This window comes from Rhinolophus sinicus, linkage group LG05 (assembly GCF_036562045.2).
Source record: "Rhinolophus sinicus isolate RSC01 linkage group LG05, ASM3656204v1, whole genome shotgun sequence".
Lineage (NCBI taxonomy): Eukaryota > Metazoa > Chordata > Mammalia > Chiroptera > Rhinolophidae > Rhinolophus > Rhinolophus sinicus.
The window spans coordinates 138926575-138945075 of record NC_133755.1 but is presented as its reverse complement, the minus strand read 5'-3'; the positions used below and the strand labels follow the sequence as shown (position 1 = coordinate 138945075).

The 18501-nt window shown below is 37.6% G+C and overlaps 1 protein-coding gene across 8 annotated transcripts in view; it reads left to right on the top strand.

Moving 5' to 3' along the window:
- Nucleotides 1-18501, top strand: part of AK9 (adenylate kinase 9) — a 109866-nt gene extending 91365 nt beyond the window's left edge. For 3 of the 8 annotated variants that reach the window (XM_074333408.1, XM_074333409.1, XM_074333407.1), the window contains 11 exons: nt 297-515; nt 3409-3622; nt 8192-8393; nt 10077-10223; nt 10328-10548; nt 13328-13524; nt 14602-14771; nt 14983-15081; nt 15483-15585; nt 16721-16835; nt 17800-18501. In XM_074333408.1, coding sequence (XP_074189509.1) covers nt 297-515; nt 3409-3622; nt 8192-8393; nt 10077-10223; nt 10328-10548; nt 13328-13524; nt 14602-14771; nt 14983-15081; nt 15483-15585; nt 16721-16835; nt 17800-17999 — 1887 coding nt within the window. In that variant the 3' untranslated portion in view covers nt 18000-18501. Of the gene's footprint in view, nt 1-296; nt 516-3408; nt 3623-8191; nt 8394-10076; nt 10224-10327; nt 10549-13327; nt 13525-14601; nt 14772-14982; nt 15082-15482; nt 15586-16720; nt 16836-17799 lie in introns of those variants that run through there. The other 5 variants (XM_074333410.1, XM_074333411.1, XM_074333412.1 and 2 more) reach the window with 5 other exon arrangements.

Sequence of the window (18501 nt, the reverse complement as noted above, 5' to 3'; positions counted from 1 at the left end):
CATCAGTACTACTTTCAATTGTGAAAACAAGTTAATAAATCAAGGGCAGCATGGAAGCCATATAGGGTCAAAGGGTTTATTAGGTTGGTGCAAAAGTAATTGCTTTGTTTGCAATTATTTTTAACCTTTTAAACCACAGTTACTTTTGTACCAACCTAATAGCTGCCCACATGCATTCACTCAGAAACTGAAAGATATTTGTGCTCTAGACTGACGTAGCAATGTCTGTATGCTGGGACGGTACTACCACCTTCTTCCCACTAAAACATATTTGGTTTCATGATTTTTCTCATCAGGATGAATTTGACAAGTTTTTAATACCAGTATTTCTCATTAATGGAGCTCGGAAAATTCACATTGTACAATATTTGTTAAACATGAAACTGAAACCACTGGTGGAGAATCGTGCAAGCATTTTTGAGAAATGTTATCCAATATCATCACGCCTTGCCCAGAAAATGCTCAGCGTTACCTATAAATATATAAGCACATTCGGCTATTGGGACCCTGTAAAGGTAACGTCAACAAATGCAGCTGAAAGCATGCATAAAAAAAAAGAAGTTCTTTTTTTATTTCTTTTATTTAAGTATGTCTAGAAAGACAGGGTAATTTCAAAAATAGTAAGCACTGTACAGTATTCTTAGCTAGCTATAACAATATGTGGTTGTTTTGCCTTTTTGAAGTGGGAAAAGTAGTTAAAAGGTTTTCATTTCTTTTGTCTATTTCTGTAGAGATAATCCAATTCCAACTGGGTTTTAACTTAGTAGCAGAAGAAGATGGTGAAAATATTTTCAAACTAAACATCTAGAGAGCTGAGCTCTGATACTAATTTGCTATGTAATTTTAGGCAAGTCATTTAACCTCTTTGATTCTGTTTCCTTACCTGTAAGATGGAAGAATAATGCCACCAAGCCACTGAGATCAAATGTAAGAGTATAAGCCCTCTAGAAAGTGTGAGACACCATACAGAATGTGCCATTGATGTTTCTAACAAACTTACTTCTAAGTACTATATTTTGGCAAATACAGTACTTATGTGGACAAACAGATTTAATACCTTCAAATGTGGGATGGTTTTCAACAAATCTTAACAAAGAACATACCAGCCACTATTCTAGTTCTTGGAAATAAAGTAGTGAACAAGATTGACAAGTTTCTTTTGTCATGGAGCTTATATTCTAGTTGGATTGGCGAGGGAGGATAGGCAATAAATAAGTGAGCACACAGGTGCTTGTCAGATACTATTAAGCACTACGTAGACAATAAAAAATGTCATTTCGTAGTGAGCTGCTCACTCGACCAGCGTACCTTCTCATTCCCACCAGTGATGTGGCACAGTGGAGAAGACTGTTACCTCTGGAGCCAGACTATCTGAGTTCAAAAACACCCCTTACTAGCTAAGTGACCTCGAACAAATCACTTAACCTCCCTGAGCCATTCCCATTTTTGCAATGGGAATATGAATAGTCTCTACCTTACAATATTGTTACAATGATTAAATGAGCTAATCACTGTGAAGTGCTTGCAACACTGCTTGGATTTTTGTAAGTAATCAATTAATGTGAGTTATTGTTGTTATTAATATGTATTACTATTATTGTATTTTGGAGGATGGGTCCAAAATGGATCCATGTGCATGTTTCTTGAAACCTCTTTCATGGTTGATATTGACACGATCAGTCTCAGTTCTAATTAATTGTGCTACCTTATTTATCTTAACCATAAGACTCTCAAGAGAAACCTTGTCAGATATCATGCTAAAATATACAACACCATTGCAGTTGCCTCCACAGAGAACTGGATAGTTAAGCTTGTATGAGAATCACCTGCAAAGCTTGTGAAACATGGTCATGCCCTAGCCTCTGTCTGAGCTGGGCAAGGGAGAGAGAGAAGCAGGCAAAGTCAGAACCCCATTTAGGGAGAACAAAAGTGGAGTCCATGTCCAAACGTAGTTGGGATTGTACAAAAGTACTTTGTGGAGTGATGAGTGCATGGTCGTAGGAACGGTTTAAGCATATAAGGAATCATTTTTCGGGGCTGTTGGGAATTTTTCTGAGTGCTTGACAATTTGGTATTTCTGAGTTCATAACACTGTGGAAGGAAGCATGCGAGGTATTTTGGGCAACAGCAGAAACTATTGTAAGGAATTTGAAATGGAACCATTACATGTTCAGCTTTTTTTGTTGTTGTTACCATACGAAGCATAGGGCAGATATTCCCACCCTCTCCCTGAGTGACTCCTTATCCTTGGCATTTACTCCCAGCCGTGAACCTCACTCCAGCCCAAGAGTGATGGTCATGATGGTGTTGATAATACCATTGAAGGATGAGGACTGTCCTGGTGTAGTTCTGGGGGAGGAGTGACATTACCACCTGCTTCACATCTACTCTGTCAAATCCAGGGATGGCTGAGGCTTGGCCATCTGATGCTGTCAAAAAAGATCTTCAAACCTACCATCAGTTAATTACCCAGTTCTCATCATCACCGATACAAAGATGTGAGACTACCCCTCCCACTCCATTCCTTCCCTATACCTTAGGCAGCCTTTTAGTGTATTTTTCCCTTTTGTGGCTGCTGTTAATGTTTATGTGCATGGAATTTCATTTGTATAAAAACATGGCAGAGAAGCCAGTGGGATTTGTCCTACCAGGATAGTACACCCTAAAAGATAACCCAGGATCCCACCTGTTTACTATAATAGAATACCACAAACTGGGTGGCTTTAAACAATGGAAATTTATTTTGTCACAGTTCTGAAGGCTGCAAATTCAAGACCAGGGTTCCAGTGGGTGGTTTTCAGGCAAGGCCTCTCTCGCTAGCCTGTAGACAGCCACTTCTCACTGTGCCCTCATATGGCCTTTCCTCTGTGCTCACACTCATGCACGCCTGGTGCCTCTTCCTCTTCTTATAAGGACACCAGTCCTGTTGGACTAGGGACACACTCTTCTGACTCATTTAACCTTAATTACCTCCTGAAAAGCCTATCTCCAGATAAATTCACTTGGGTGTTAGGGTTTCAACCTATAAATTTTGGGGAGCATGTTTCCATCTGTAACACCACCTTAGGAATGGACCTATTTGTAAAGATAAATAAGCCCATGAATATATCCAAACAACTTTACATTACTTGGCATAAACATTCAGTACACACTAAATACATTATAAAGGAAACAGAAGAACTATCATTGTCATAAACTGAAAGCCATTTAAGAAAGATGACATTAATTACATGTGGGCATAAAATAATTTGTTCTTTTCACACAGTTTTTTAATATCAATATTTGATTATAATTAGTTTCATTCTATAAGAAATATTTATTTTGCAAATTGTTGTTTTTCAAATGTATTGAGGGAAATGATGTATGAAGTAAAGCTAACTTACTAATTTAATTGTGTGTATATTGCAGCTAAGTGAAGGAGAGACCATCAAGCCAGTTGAAAACTCACAGAATCCACTTTATCCTGTAATCCATCGTCAGTATATTTATTTTTTTTCTAGTAAGGAAACTAAAGAAAAATTTATGAAGAACCCAATCAAATATATCCGCCAACCCAAACCTAAGCCTACTATGCCCATTAGGATTGCAATTGTGGGGCCTCCAAAATCTGGGAAAACTACAGGTAGGGTGTGTTTGCCTTTGTTATCCATAAACATAAATGAATCCCCCGAAAAGTAGTGCCCCTTCTCCAGGAAACCAACTATCAAAATTGATTCAAAAAGAGATAGGAAATCTAAAAGAGGCCATAGTCATTGAAGAGGAGGCAATCCAAAATATAGCCCCACTCCAAAACAGCCCAGTATCAAATGGTTTTGGAGGAAAATTATAGCAAACTTTCAAAGGGTTAAAAATTCAAGAGATACTTCCTATGTTTTTATAAGCTTTTCCAGAGCAAGGGAAAAGACAGTATGCTTCCCAATTTATTTTGAGTTTCTTTTTTATTAATGAATATAATCCACATAATCCAAAAGGTATAAAGAATAAAAATACATTTTAATTAGCATAACCCTGATATCAAAACCTAACAAATACAAGAAAGGAAATTACAAACTAGTATTACTTATGACTATAGTCAAATAACAGTATATTAAGATTATATTAGCATAAAAATTATTTTAAAAGATTTTATAAATATACTCTAATGTATTAATAGTTTAAAGAGTAAAAATCTATTATCTTAATATTGCTGAAAAGGCATTTGGTAAATGTATTCCTCTAATGTTTGAATTTAGCATAACTTTGGATTGGTTTTTTAATAAAGGCAAATAGTCAACATGAATAGTGGATGATCGAAATGAGGTATTTAAAAGGAAAGCAGTGGGACTTAATGACTGACTGAATAGAAAATGATGGGGAAATATGAGGTCAAAGATTAATTTGTCACCAGGAATAATAAAGGAGAGTTTCGTGTTCTACCTCTAGATGAAAAGTTTGTTTTGCCTATTTAAACTTCTTAACATAACAAGACTCTAATGGTCAAACTCTAAATGTTCACAAAGATAATGATATTTCCCAAAGAAAGCAGAACATTGACATTCAAACTAAGGTCCTACAACAGCAGCCAAAAAGTGAAAATGGAGATAAAACAATTTGATTTCTAATTTCTTTGTTAAAATACAGGTTAATTTTTTAACAAAATGTCACATTTTAAAAGCTTAATTATTTTTAGGGCTTTAAAACAATAGGTTTGAAAGTTGAGACTAAGGGTTCTGTAGCTCTCACAGGGACTTCCCTTTTGAGTGGCGTTAACTGTGGTCAGTTAATCTGCATTCCTATGGGATTAGATGGGCTCCTCTGTCTTCTCTCTCTCTCTCTCTCTCCCTCCCCCCTCTTCTCTCTCTTTTCCTCTCTCTTTTTTCCTCTCTCCCTCTCTCCCTCTGTGTGTGTGTGTGTTTGTATGTGTGTGTGTGTGTGCGTGCGTGCGCATCTGTGTCCTATACACATGCTGTCTCCAGACAGCGATGAGGCAGGGTATATAGACCTCAACAAAACACATCCACATTTTTAAATTAAATTTATTGGGGTGACAGTGGTTAGTAAAATTACATAGATTTCAAGTGTACAATTCTGTAATACATCATCTATAAATCCCATTGTGTGCTCACCACCCAGAGTCAGTTCTCCTTCCATCACCATATATTTGACCCCCTTTACACGCGTCTACTATCCCCCTTCCCCACTTACCTCTGGTAACCACTAAACTGTTGTCTGTGTCTATGAGTTTTTGTTTCTTTCTTTCTTCGTCTTGTTCCTTTGTTGCTTTCAGTTTTATACCCCACATGAGTGAAATCATATGGTTCTCTACTTTTTCTGTCTGACTTATTTTGCTTAGCATAATCATCTCAAGATCCATCCATGTTGTCACAAATGGCAGTATTTCATCTTTTCTTATGGCAAAATAGTATTCAATTGTATATATATATATACCACAACTTCTTTATCCATTTATCTGTCGAAGGACACTTTGGTTGTTTCCATGTCTTGGCCACCGTAAATAATGCTGCAATGAATATCAGAGTACATACATCTTTATGGATAAATGTTTCAGCTTTTTTTTTGAGTAAATACCCAGGAGAGGGATTGCTAGATCATATGGTAATTCTATTCTTAATTTTTTGAGGAACCTCCATACTGTTTTCCATAGAGGCTGTACCAATTTACATTCCCACCAACAGTATATGAGGGTTCCTTTTTCTCCACAGCCTCTCCAACACTTGTTACTATTTGTCTTGTTGATGATAGCCAATTTAACCAGGGTGAGGTGATATCTAATTGCGGTTTTTATTTGCATTTCTCTGATGATTAGTGATGTTGAGCATTTTTTCATATATCTGTTGGCCATTTGTATGTCTTCTTAGGAGAAGTTTCTGTTCATGTCTGCTGCTCATTTTTAAATTGGATTGTGTGTCTTTTTGTTGTTGAGTTGTATGAGTTCCTTATGTATTTTGGATATTAGCCCCTTATTGGAGGCGTCATTTGCAAATATCTTCTCCCATTCAATTGGTTGCCTCTTTATTTTGTTGATGGTTTCTTTTGCTGTGCAGAAGCTTTTTTAGTTTGATATAGTCCCATTCATTTATTTTAGCTTTTACTTCCCTTGCCTTTGAGGTCTAATTCATAAAATGCTCTTTGAACCCAAGGTCCATAAGTTTAGTTCTATGCAATTTGTTGTTTCAGATCTTATGTTTAGGTCTTTGATCCATTTTGAGTTAATTTTAGTACGTATATGGAAACTGATAGCAGTCTGGTTTCATTCTTTTGCACATGGCTTTCCAGTTTCCCCAACACCATTTATTGAAGAGGCTGTCTTTTCTGCATTGTATGTTTTTGACTCCTTTGTTGAAAATTATCTGTCCATATTTATGTGGGTTTATTTCTAGGTTTTCATTTCTATTCCATTGGTCTTTGTGTCTGTTTTTCTGCCAATACCATACTGGTTTGATTATTGTTGCCCTGTAGTACAAGTTGAAGTCAGGGAGTGTGATACCTCCAGCATTGTTCTTTTTTCTTAGGATTGCTTTTGCTATTCAGGGTCTTTCATGGTTCCATACAAATCTGATGATTTTTTGTTCAATTTCTTTAAAAAATGCCATTGGGATTTTGATGGGGATTGCATTAAATCCATATATTGCTTTGGGTAATATGGCCATTTTAACTACGTTGGTTCTTCCAATCCATGACTACAGAATGTCTTTCCATTTCTTTGTGTCTTCAATTTCTTTTAAAAAATGTCTTATAGTTTTGACTGTACAGGTTCTTTACATCCTTTGTTAGGTTTATTCCTAGGTATTTTAGTCTTTTTTGTTGGAATTGCAAAAGGAATTTTTTTTTTTTCATTTCTTTTTCTGAAATTTCATTGTTAGTATACAGGAACGCAATGGATTTTTGTACATTGACTTTGTAGCTGGCAATTTTACTATGTTTGTTGATTGTTTCTAATAGCTTTTTGGTGGAGTCTTTAGGGTTTTTTTAATAAACAACCAAGTCATCTGCAAAAAGTGATAATGGAACTTCTGCATTCCCAATTTGGATGCCTTTTATTTATTTCTCTTGCCTGATTGCTCTGGAGAGGACTTGCAATACTATGTTGAATAACAGCGGTGATGGGGGCAACACTGTCTTGTTCCTGAACGTAAAGCAAAAGGCTTCATTTTTTTCACCATTAATTTATGATATTAGCTGAAGGTTTGTCATATATAGCCCTTATTGGGTTATGGTATTTTTCTTCTATACCCATTTTATCAAGTGTTTTAATCATAAATGGATGTTGTAGCTTGTCAAATGCTTTTTCTGCATCTATTGATAAAAATCATATGATTTTTATCTTTTCTTTATGTGATGTATCACATTGATCAATTTGTGTATGTTGAACTATCCTTGTGCCACTGGGATGAAGCCCACTTGGTCGTGATGTATAATTTTTTTAATGCATTGTTGTATTTGACTTGCTAGAATTTTGTTCAGGATTTTTGCATCTGTATTCATCAGAGATATGGGTCTGTAATTTTCTGTTTTTGAGAACACACCCACATTTGGTACTAGTTACTGGGAGTCATTGCTTGGTCTCATATAAGAGAAGCAGAGGCCAAGGTTAGTCCTCTTTCAACCGATGGCAACACCTTTGTGATCGTGGACAAACCATTCCGTTCAACTGGGCTTCAGTTCTCTCATCTATAAAACTGGAATTTCAATATTCATTCTATCCACCTGATAGAATAGTTGAAAATGTCAAGTATAGTCACAGAAGAAAAAGTGCCTCATAAGTTGTAAATTACTATGAAAATGTCAGGTGTGCCATTATAATTTTTAAAAATTTGTTTCCTAGAGGATTAACTGAGTTATTTTGGACATAATACCAAATATTAATAGCACACATCAGATGCTTTGTAAAGCTCTCAAAAAAATTGCTACTTCATACAGAAGGAAAACTTAAATGTTGATTCGGTTATGATAAAACCCCACAGAGTTGGCTTGTTGCCCAGATCCATCAGCCACATACCTTACGTATTAATAATGATTGATTTTTGACAATATTAATTCAGTAAAATGTAGCAATTTTAATTTTTGAAGTTGCTCTTTCAGGAATGTGAAAATTAGTTTGCTGTAGATATCAGTTAACCAGAATCTGAAACTAAGGTTCACTGATGAATGTGTGAAATGGAGTAAGTTTAAAGTTTTAATTTTTTTTCAGTTGCCAAAAAACTTTCCAGTGAATATGGCTTGAAGCGTTTGTCTGTAGGAGAAGCCATGCGTTATGTACTAAACAGCCAACCAGACACAGAGCTGGCACTTATGTTAAATTGGCATCTTCAGAAAGGAATGACAGCACCTGATGAACTGGCTATTGAGTCCTTAGAAATCGCTCTGATGGAAAGTGTATGTAATACTGCCGGGTAAGTGGGTGCAGGGGTGGGAGGAGGGGTAACTCTTCCAAGAAATTATTCACTGGAACTTAAAACACCTTAAATAGGGTTTACAGCTCTTGGAAGGGTGGGATCTGCTTCTCAAACTTTGGGGACCTTTATGGTTACATACTCATACTTTAATTTTCTGTCAAGCTAAAACTTGGCTCGAACACTCATGTGCCAGACTAGCAAACAGGCCACTTCACTCCCTGCAGCAACCCCTGAGATGTCTGAAAGTCTCCAGCCTTATACAGCCAACCAAGGAGGCCGCTGTGACTTCCACAGCCCAGCAGAGCTTCTCACTGCCCTGTGCAGTGATGAAGGAATGGCCCTTCCTGTCCCCCGGATGGTACTCGTTCAATGGAGACGCTCTCTCACTGGCCCAGCTCACCCTCCCTTTAATGCCACATCTGTACAGGAGAGCTCTGTGCTTGGGCTGTCTCTTCAGTTACCCTCCCCAGCTCACCCACTGCTCCCCTGGCACAGCTACTGGTCACACCTCGTAGTAAAAGCCAGTGACACCTAAGGCTCTGCACCTGAGCCCAGTTCACTGACCTACAATTCCCCTGATTTACTCAAGGTTGTTTGATATTAGGCTCCCCCTTGCCCTTCGCTGCCACTGGTCCTTAATCAAGTCCTTGGACAGTTCTAATTTCAGTTATGGGGGAGCAGATTCTGGGGTGTCAGATTATCTTTTTCCCCAGAGACGACCCCAGGACTCATGCAAATTGAGTTACCTCCTCCCTGCCGTTCAGCTTTGCATACAAGAAATCTCAGTAAGTGCAATCTTGGTTTCGTCCCAAAGGTTTCATTTCACCTTAATATCAAGACAGTGACTGCCCATTCACCCTGAATTTCCCTAATCCTGAGGGCCCCTCAAGAACAAACAAGTTGAGCTACTCTCCATTCAAAAAAAAACTTAAAACCAATAACAATGGCACCTCCATACATTCTCTACTGGGCTGGCCTGGCTATATTATCTTCCAGTCCTCTCGACCGTAGAACTTAGAGCTACTTTGTGCCTAAAGACTTGGCTAGAGGGCACAGAGGGTGGGCATCCTGTGACTTGCTCCAAACTAGCCCTTCTTGATGACCGTCAGCCAGTATGCCCAGCTCGCTCCCACCTCAGAGTGTTTCCTGAATTTGGGGGCCATTCCTCCCAGAATTTGAAAACAGCCTTTATTCCTCCTGTCAGTCTAATAGGAACACTCTCATTATCTCCGACTGTTGGACTAACTTCAATTCTCCATCGTTTCTGCTCAGAGGCGTGAGGTGTCCTGATGGAATGATTCTCTCCCAAATATCACAGGGCTCCTCTCACCAATTCCCCCCTCCCCTTCTACACCCTGGCCTGGCCTCCTCAATTGAATAACACAGTATTCAAGGTGTTATGTGTCTTATCTATCTCTTGAAATCTTGTCAAAATCTAGCTCTGTGGCGCTAAGTGTATGAATCCAGAGCTGTGTCTATATGTTTGCTGCCCTCATCCAGGGTCTTGGGCTAACTGAGATGAAAAATAGAGAGTTAAAGAGGACAAAATGCCAAGAAGATAAATTGAGTTACATAAGAGCATGGGATGACTCCGAAAGAGAGACTAGTTCTGGAAGACAGAAAGGAAGGGATGAGAAAAAAGAAACCTGAAATTTTTATTTTCACATTTCTCCTTGTTAGTGTTATCATTGATGGATACCCTGTAACTAAATATCAAATGAGTCTCTTGGAAGCCAGGTCAATCATCCCCATGGTCGTCTTTGAGTTGGATGTTCCTTCCAAGGAGATTTTCAAAAGATTGCTCCTGCAGAAAAAAGAGGAACAAAGGTAATGGATGTGATGAAAACAGTGATGAAGGAATGAGCTTCAGTCACCCAGAAGAAAGTATGTTTTAAATAGCTTTTGCACTTTCTTTTCTGTTTCTCTATTAGCTTGCCTTATCCATTACACAATAGCACGCAGATTACCGCTGTCAAGAACTCAAGATACCACAAAAATATTGATGCGATTAGGCAATATTACCAAGAACAACAGCAGAACTGGTATGTGATTGATGGATTTCACAGCAAATGGTGGGTATGGAATGAAGTCATGAAGAACATTCAAGTGGTGAATAAACATATACAGATATACCTGGAAAAAATAAAAGCAGGTGAGAAAACATTTAACTTAAAATAGAATAAATATGAGTTTAAAGCTACACATGCCTGGCTCATGTTACCATAATTCACTCAATCTGAACATTTGTTCCCACCATTTTAATCAGTATTTGAAACATATAGTACTATCCAATTATTGCTGACATGTATATTTGTTCTAATAAATGACTGCTGCTACTCAAGCTCTCATGTATTGAGTACCTGTGTGAATCTAGCACGTAAAAATAATACATGGTCTTTCACTAGAAGATTTTATAATGTGTGGAATGCCATGTAAGAAGCTACTTTCAAGAATGGTAGTTATATGAGGTCAGTGGAGTGACACTTGGCAAAATTTTGTTTTGGAATCTAGAATTAAAGTTATTTTTACTATTTACATTCACTAGAGTATTATATAAATGTTGAGTCTATAAAAAAACTTGAGCACAAATTCTTTTACTCTATATTTGGAATCCATGAAAGAAAATGTTCGATCATAAATTCCTGTAAGTTTTTTATTTTTCTCTGAAAGTACACAAACAGAAGAAAAGTTACCTGCATCCGACACCTCTAAAAAGAGTGATGATGACTCCAAAGAATTTATCTCTGGGGGTCTCACAGACATCTGTTTAATGACTTTGTTTAATTTTGGAAACTTATACAGGAACTATAATAAGGTTTGATAGAGCAACATGACTGAGAGAATCTTGTACAAGGAAACATGCAGCGAGGATTCTGATAATAATTGTATCATTGAATCTTGACTTGTTTCATTATTTAGAAATAACAAATATCTCTGGTTCCTGTTTGTCTGTAGATTGGGAATTCATTTCCCCTGTGTATTTAAGGCATGAAGATAAGAATGCAAGGAAGGAAGAATTAAATTTTTAGAAACCTACTCCCGATAAATTTCGGATAGCATCACACTAGTAAAACATTCCACAGAAGACTTTAAAAGCAAAAATCGTGCCTCATTCATTTTCTGTGACCTTATTTCCTCCCTGCCTTAGATTGGGTTCCCTGGAAACAGACTGAAAATGAAAAGTTGTGTGCAGAAGCTTTACCAGGAAGTAGTCTCAGGAGTAAATTTGCCAGATTTAAAAAATAAAAATACAAGATGCCTAGTTAAATTTGAATTTCAGATAAATAACAAATGATTTTTAGTATACATATGTCCCAACTATTGCATAGGGGAGTACTGTATTTTATCCGACAGCCCTAATCAGGAGATATGCCTGTGGGGAAGGGCAGTAGAATTAGGCAGAGGGAGAAACTAACTTGCTTTGTAGTGGAAACAGAAGCCTCAGCAAGTCCTATAGGGGAGCACTGGAGCCGGGATGGATTTTCAAAATTTCCCCAATTGAGAGAAGGAGCCGGGCTTTATATCCTCCCAGTGGCTTGTCACTGACCATAAGTCATAACCTGTAACAGAGGGGCAATTCCCAGTGCAACACTGAGCCGTCAACACCAATGTTCCCAGCAGCTGGGGGCTGGGTGCGTGAGCCCTGAGGAGGGATCTGGATGGGAACCATGGGATCCACTTCATTATTCCATATGTACTTGCCTCTCCGCCTTGGATAGTTTAATCTAATTGAAGTGACCTCTTGCTCTTCTGCTTCAACTTCCGCCTGACAATCTAGTCTGTATCTGAGTGTGCAAATTTAGTTGAGATTTTTTTTGTTCCACATTTCCTTTTAATGTTACACAAATGATCCTCCCATATCAGGGGCCAAGGTTTACTCCAATGAGATAGAGCAAGGTCAGGGCCAGAAGATTAAAGAGATTCTCCACCTTCTGCCACATTCCAGAATAGAATATATAGACATTGCCAGATGTCATCAAGAATATCCCAAGAATCAGAGAAAGAGGTATTTGAGTGTAATTTAGGACTTGAAATCAGGTGATTCTAAATTTCTAAACCTGTCAGGATTGGTGAGGTTCAGCACATCTGAGCTAAAGAGCAACCTAGGGATATATAGCATGGTAATACTATAGTACCACATAGTATAATATTATAGCACTACATAATACTTTATACTTTAATAGTACTATATATTATTATATCATAGTACTGTAATTGTGATACTTTAGAATAATAATATTACACCACTATAGCATTATAGTGGTGTAATATTCTTCATAGGAAAGCAATATTGGGGCTTCTTAACCTTTTCATCTGTGCCATAAATAACAGATGAAACAGTGTATTAATTTATCTATTACTGCATAACAAATTATTCCAAACCTTAGTAGCTTAAAATAACACACACACACACACACACACACACACACACACACACACACAGCTTCTGTGGATCAGGAATCCAAGCAATAAATAATAGCTAAGAATTAAAAACAACCAAACCATTCATTAACAGATAAGTGGTTAAGTAAGCTATATGTATATTTATATAATGGAATACTGTGCATCAATTAAAAAGAATTTGGTAAATCATTTGGAAAGATGTCAAAGACCGTAACTAACTGACAAAAACCAGTTGCAGAATAATGTTTCAGTATAGTGGCATAAGTATACAATATGCAAAAATCACACGTGTACATGCAAATGTACGGGAAAATGTCTGAAAAGGATACACTCAACAGTGATTTACCTCTCAGCAGGGTTTGAAAGTTACAGAAGAGAAACTAACTTTTTACTCTATTGTTTAGAATTTTACAATGTATGCATTTGTATAGTTCTTGTGCAATTGAAATTATTTTAATTTAAAAAATCATGTTTTCTATGAAAAAAATGTATATATACATATATAATAGTTAATCTGTTAATAATAGGGAAAGCCGCCTGCATTGACAAGTTATGCATCACTCCTCAAGAACTTATTTCTCGCCTGGGCGAATTCGAACAGTTCTGCCCCGTCAGCCTGGCAGAATCGTATGAATTAATTGACTGCTCTGTAACTGAGTCCTTGGAATTTGCAGCAGAGTTCAGAGGGCACTATTATAAAATGAGTTCTCAGGAAAAACTGAATGTAAGTCTGCTCCTCACTTCAAATGTTTACTAGGAAAAGGAAATGCCGGTCTCAGAATTCATCAAATAGGAAGGGGTGGGCGCAGCTGGGAACACACAGGGATTGGGGTTGAGGAGTCCCGTTATTGGAACCTGTGACTCTGGGACCGGCATTTCCTTTCCCAGGGCAGATTTTGGCACAAAGCAGAACTTTGTGGGTCAGTGATGGGTGCTCGGCCTAGGCCAGCCTAAGGAGGGGGGAGACCCAGCGGTGAGCCCCACCAATGGAGGGGATGCTGAGCATCAGGGCTCAGCCCGCAGGGGGGCACTGAGGAATTCAGCTTTAAGGGCGCAGAAGGGAAGTCAAAGTCAGTAGGAATAGAGCAAGAGTTGACATGTCTCTGTGCTTTAAGTTTTTTTCTCTCATTCGAATTCCCTGCATACCTTATATTTCTGTTTAATGGACTAGAATACAGATTTGTCCTGATATTATAATGTCCATAATTTGATGATATAAAAAGGTTGGTAGTGGTAAACGAATCAGATGCCTCTGAACATTTTCTTTTCCCTGGAAGAGTTGGGAGTTTTTGATCACTTTATTAAGGAGACATTGCTTTCTTCCTGTTTATTTAAATGGTAATCACAGAATTTTAAAACTGGAAGTGCAAGTAGAGATCATGTATCTTGTCGGCCCCCTCCATTTTACAGAGTGATAACAAGCTGGAGAAGTCAGCCCACCTGCCAAAGGGCATCCAACTAGTTAATTATGCTTCAGGACAAGAAGATAAGTGGGCAGGTGACTGTACTTTCCAGTGCCTGGCACATAGTAGGAGTTCAACAAATATTTTTTGTATGAATGGATGAGTGAGAGTGAGTGAGTGAGTGAGTGAGTCAGTTTAGGGGAGACTTTAGATACAATCACTTGGGAGTATTACTCTCGGGAACTTCTAACCAGGGAAGGAGTCATTGTAGTGCTGAAAGCGGCTCTCAAACATAGCCACTGAAAATGGGGAGAGTATCGAGAGAGCCTCAGTGGGTTTTTGATTGGCATGGCATTCTTGTTTTAAATGGTCTTGTTGCTGTAATCCTTTTCTCATAGAAATTTTTGGAGAACCCAGAATTCTATGTGCCTCCATTAGCACCATATCCACTCCCATCTGCCGACATGATCCCCAAAAGGCTGACGCTGTCAGAGCTGAAGAAACGATTCCCTAAGTGTCCTGAGCTCCAGGGCTACTGTCCTGTGACCTATCAGGACGGAAAACAAAGGCAAGTCCTCAGCCTCCTGGAAATACAGAATGATATGTCCACTCAGAATACGGGGTTCATATAACAATCTTAACAAAAGATCACTATTGTTTAACTGGAAAATATTCTATTTCGTCCTTGAGTTGCATAGGTAGAAAAATAAAACATTTTGACATTCTATTTGTACAGTACTACATATTAATTATACAATAGATTTATTTTTGGCTTTCAGATATGAAGCCCTAGTACCTGGTAACATTAAATATGCCATAGAATATCGTGATCGTATATATATTTGTGAGAGTAATGAAAAACTCCAGAAATTTCTGAGGTGAGACCATTCACTAAGTCACAAATATTTCTTGAATATCTTCTATGTTTAATGCAGCATGCTGAGATTGTGAGTGTGTGTGTGTGTGTGTGTGTGTGTGTGTGCATGTGCGTGCATAAGGGGTTATTTGGGAGAGTTAGAAGCCTAAGGAGAATAAAGAAAATTTTATATAGTGTGAAAAATAAGAAAATTGAGATGAGATGAACAGGGCTAGGGGCCTATGTGAAGGTGGTGGTCATGAATTTCTAGGAGCCCCCGTCTTCCCACTTATATCATTTTCTCCAGTGGAGGAAAACAGGTGGCGAACTTCATCTTTTAATTGTCTCTGGTGTATCTACATTACTATGTGCACACAATGAGTATATTTGTGAGCATCCCTCTAATAAACTTTGTGTTCTTAGGTTGCCACTGAAATACTGGAATCAGAAGCTTCCGTACAAACTTCCCCCATTAAAGGAACCAATACATCTTACTAGTCTTCCTTTACCTGGATATCTGGAACAGGTTCAGTGACATAATTTTCTACGTATATACATATATATATTAGAAGAGTACAGTGATCTCTTCTTTAACATTAATTTTCTTTTGGTTACAATGAAATTCAAGGCAGAGTTTTCTGATTTTAAGCTGCAAATCCACATTTAACCTATTTTGTTTATGGGTGGTTGTGAAAGTAAGATGTGTGAAAAGCCCCTGCTTCCATAGCTAGTTCCCAAATACCTACACTAAAGTGAAGAGAGAGTAGACTGTCATAAAATTATTTACATTTGACTTGTAGTTTGGTTTGTATTTTGAATTTCAGTGTCTGTAAAACTTTTCTTAATTTGAAACGTACAGATTCAGTCTCTAAGACATTTATTCCCTGCTCAGATTTGTCACTACAACTAAACCACCAAAGCCATATTTTGCTCAAAATCCAGATAAAGCTATCTACTCAAGTCAGATTTTATTTATCTAAATATAAATCTTTTTAAAAATAGTAAAAATTTTCGATAGCCAACCACTATTTTTAATTCTATGAAACAAATGCCCAGGGTACAATTTCAGACTTTTCTCACAAATTCTCACTTTGTTTTCTTCAACTCTCCTAGATGTTTGGCCTTCAATCTGGTTTAATATCAAAAGGCAAGAAGAGGCCCACCCAGAGAGGGGCATTCCCATAAAGGCCAAGTTGTATCAGAAGGGGGGCCTCACACCTTCTTTGCCCCTCCCCCCAGAGTCCAGAATCTTGAAGGCAGTGGTAACTGTGGTGTCTAGAAGCCCTTGTCATGTGGCCAAGGGTCCTGATAGTGGGAGCCAGTCTGGCCAGTTCTGAGCAATAGAAGCAGAGATGGGCCAAGACAACACAAGGCCCACTGTCCCCTTCTTTCTTTTTAAGTTTTCGTGACATGTCAAATGTATAAAAATAGACAGAATTGTGTAATGAAGCCCATCTACCCATTACATAGCTGGCACTAAGCCAATTTGTAATTTTCATTTTTCTGTATTTTGTCTTTTCTATTGGCTAACCATCTTTATAAGCCCCATTCCCAACCTAAGGAGGCTATTTGAGGCAAAGAATAGCCTCTTTATCTATTTGCCACTAAGAATAGAAACCAAACTCAAATATGCACATGATTAAATTGTTCCCTACCTGCAGGGTATCGCAAGTTCTCTAATTAAAGCAATGAATGCAGCAGGATGCTTAAAGCCCAAATTTCCTTTCTTAAGTATAAAGAGATCTGCGCTACTCTATATTGCATTTCATCTAAAAGGTAGGTCTTTTTAATGGTATACTACTCAGAAATAATTTAACATTAATTGCAGTACACGAGGTCTGTCAATTAAGTTCGCGAACTCATCCTAGAGAAAGTGCCACACACCTCATTGCTGATTATCACCACGGTCACCTTCGAAGTGCTCCCCTTGGGAAGCTATGTACCAATGCCAGCACCTAGTCCACTCTTCAAAGCAATTTTGGAACTCTTTCTGAACTAGCCATATTACCCTTGAGGTCCTGAATGTCATCAAAATGTCTTCCTTTCAATATTTCCTTTATCTTCAGGTAAAGAAAGAAGTCATTGGGGGCCAAATTAGGTGAGTAGGGAGGGTGTCCCAATACAGTTATTTGTTTACGGGCTAAAACCTCCCTTACAGACAGTGCCGTGGGAGCTGGTGCATTGTCGTGATGTAAGAGCCATGAATTGTTGGCGAAAAGTTCAGATCGTCTAACTTTTTCATGCAGCCTTTTCAGCACTTCCAAATAGTAATTTTGGTTAACTGTTTGTCCAGTTGGTACACATTTATAATGAATAAACCCTCTGATATCAAAAAGGGTTAGCAACATCGTTGCAACAAGTTTGCGAACTTAATTGTCAGACCTTGGTATGTGATAGATAGGATTGTTGAGCTGGGTTGGTCTTTTGAATGGTTGTGTGTGTGTGTGTGTGTGTGTGTGTATGTGTGTATAAATATTTTAATAAAAATATCTAAATTTCTAGTTTTTTAGAACATCTAGTTTTTAAAGCAGGGACACTGAATAATATAGTCAGCTCTCAATAATCCATGCCATAAAGGAAGGTGAAAAGCAATTATATCTAAAAATAGAATAATCCCCAAACTTTATTTGGGATTTGGATATCTACTCAGCTCAATCACACACACAGTTCTCTTTCTCTGTAATTTAATGATTCACTAACCTAACAGAAAACATTCACAGTTCTGTGAAATTTTCTACAGCCTTTAATCCCAAAGGTTCTGAATATACAAGAAAAATGTATAAGAAGAAGATGGAGCAGTTTATGGAGAGATGTGAACTCATTACATACCTGGGTGCCAAGATGACCAGAAAATATAAGGAACCTCAGTTTAGAGCTATTGACTTTGATCATAAATTACGGACATTTGTCTCTCTTAAAAATATAGACCCAATTAATTAATAGTTTGCTTGGGTAACTGCAACCAGAATTTCGAGAGTTTTTAAAAAGCAGAGAAGGAAATAGATTGAAACTCTGACCCTCTCTAATGTACTTTTCCCTCTGAGTGATGTACCATGGGCCAGACCTCAAATAGACTCAAGTATCTGCCATCCAGGAAGGAGTGCTCTTCTGTAAGCATGTTTTAAGGTAATTTTAATGTTTCTTGCTCTTGGCCTAAACTTTCATGCTTCAACAAAATGGTTATTCCATTTAGAATTCCATTTAGAATATTTAGGTAATTTATTTTGCTTAAGCTATTTTTCATTTTCCTTTTTAACATTTTCAGTAGAAAAGTCAGTCTCTGTTAAAGAAAATTACTCAGTAAATGTTAGAAAGGTTCAAGAAACAAAATTAACATTGATATAAATAAAATGGAAAATTGGTTACACTTTCAAAATAAGAAGTTGTTTGTAAACTTCATGAACATAAGATACTTTATCATTTTCCCAACAAAATAAATGGC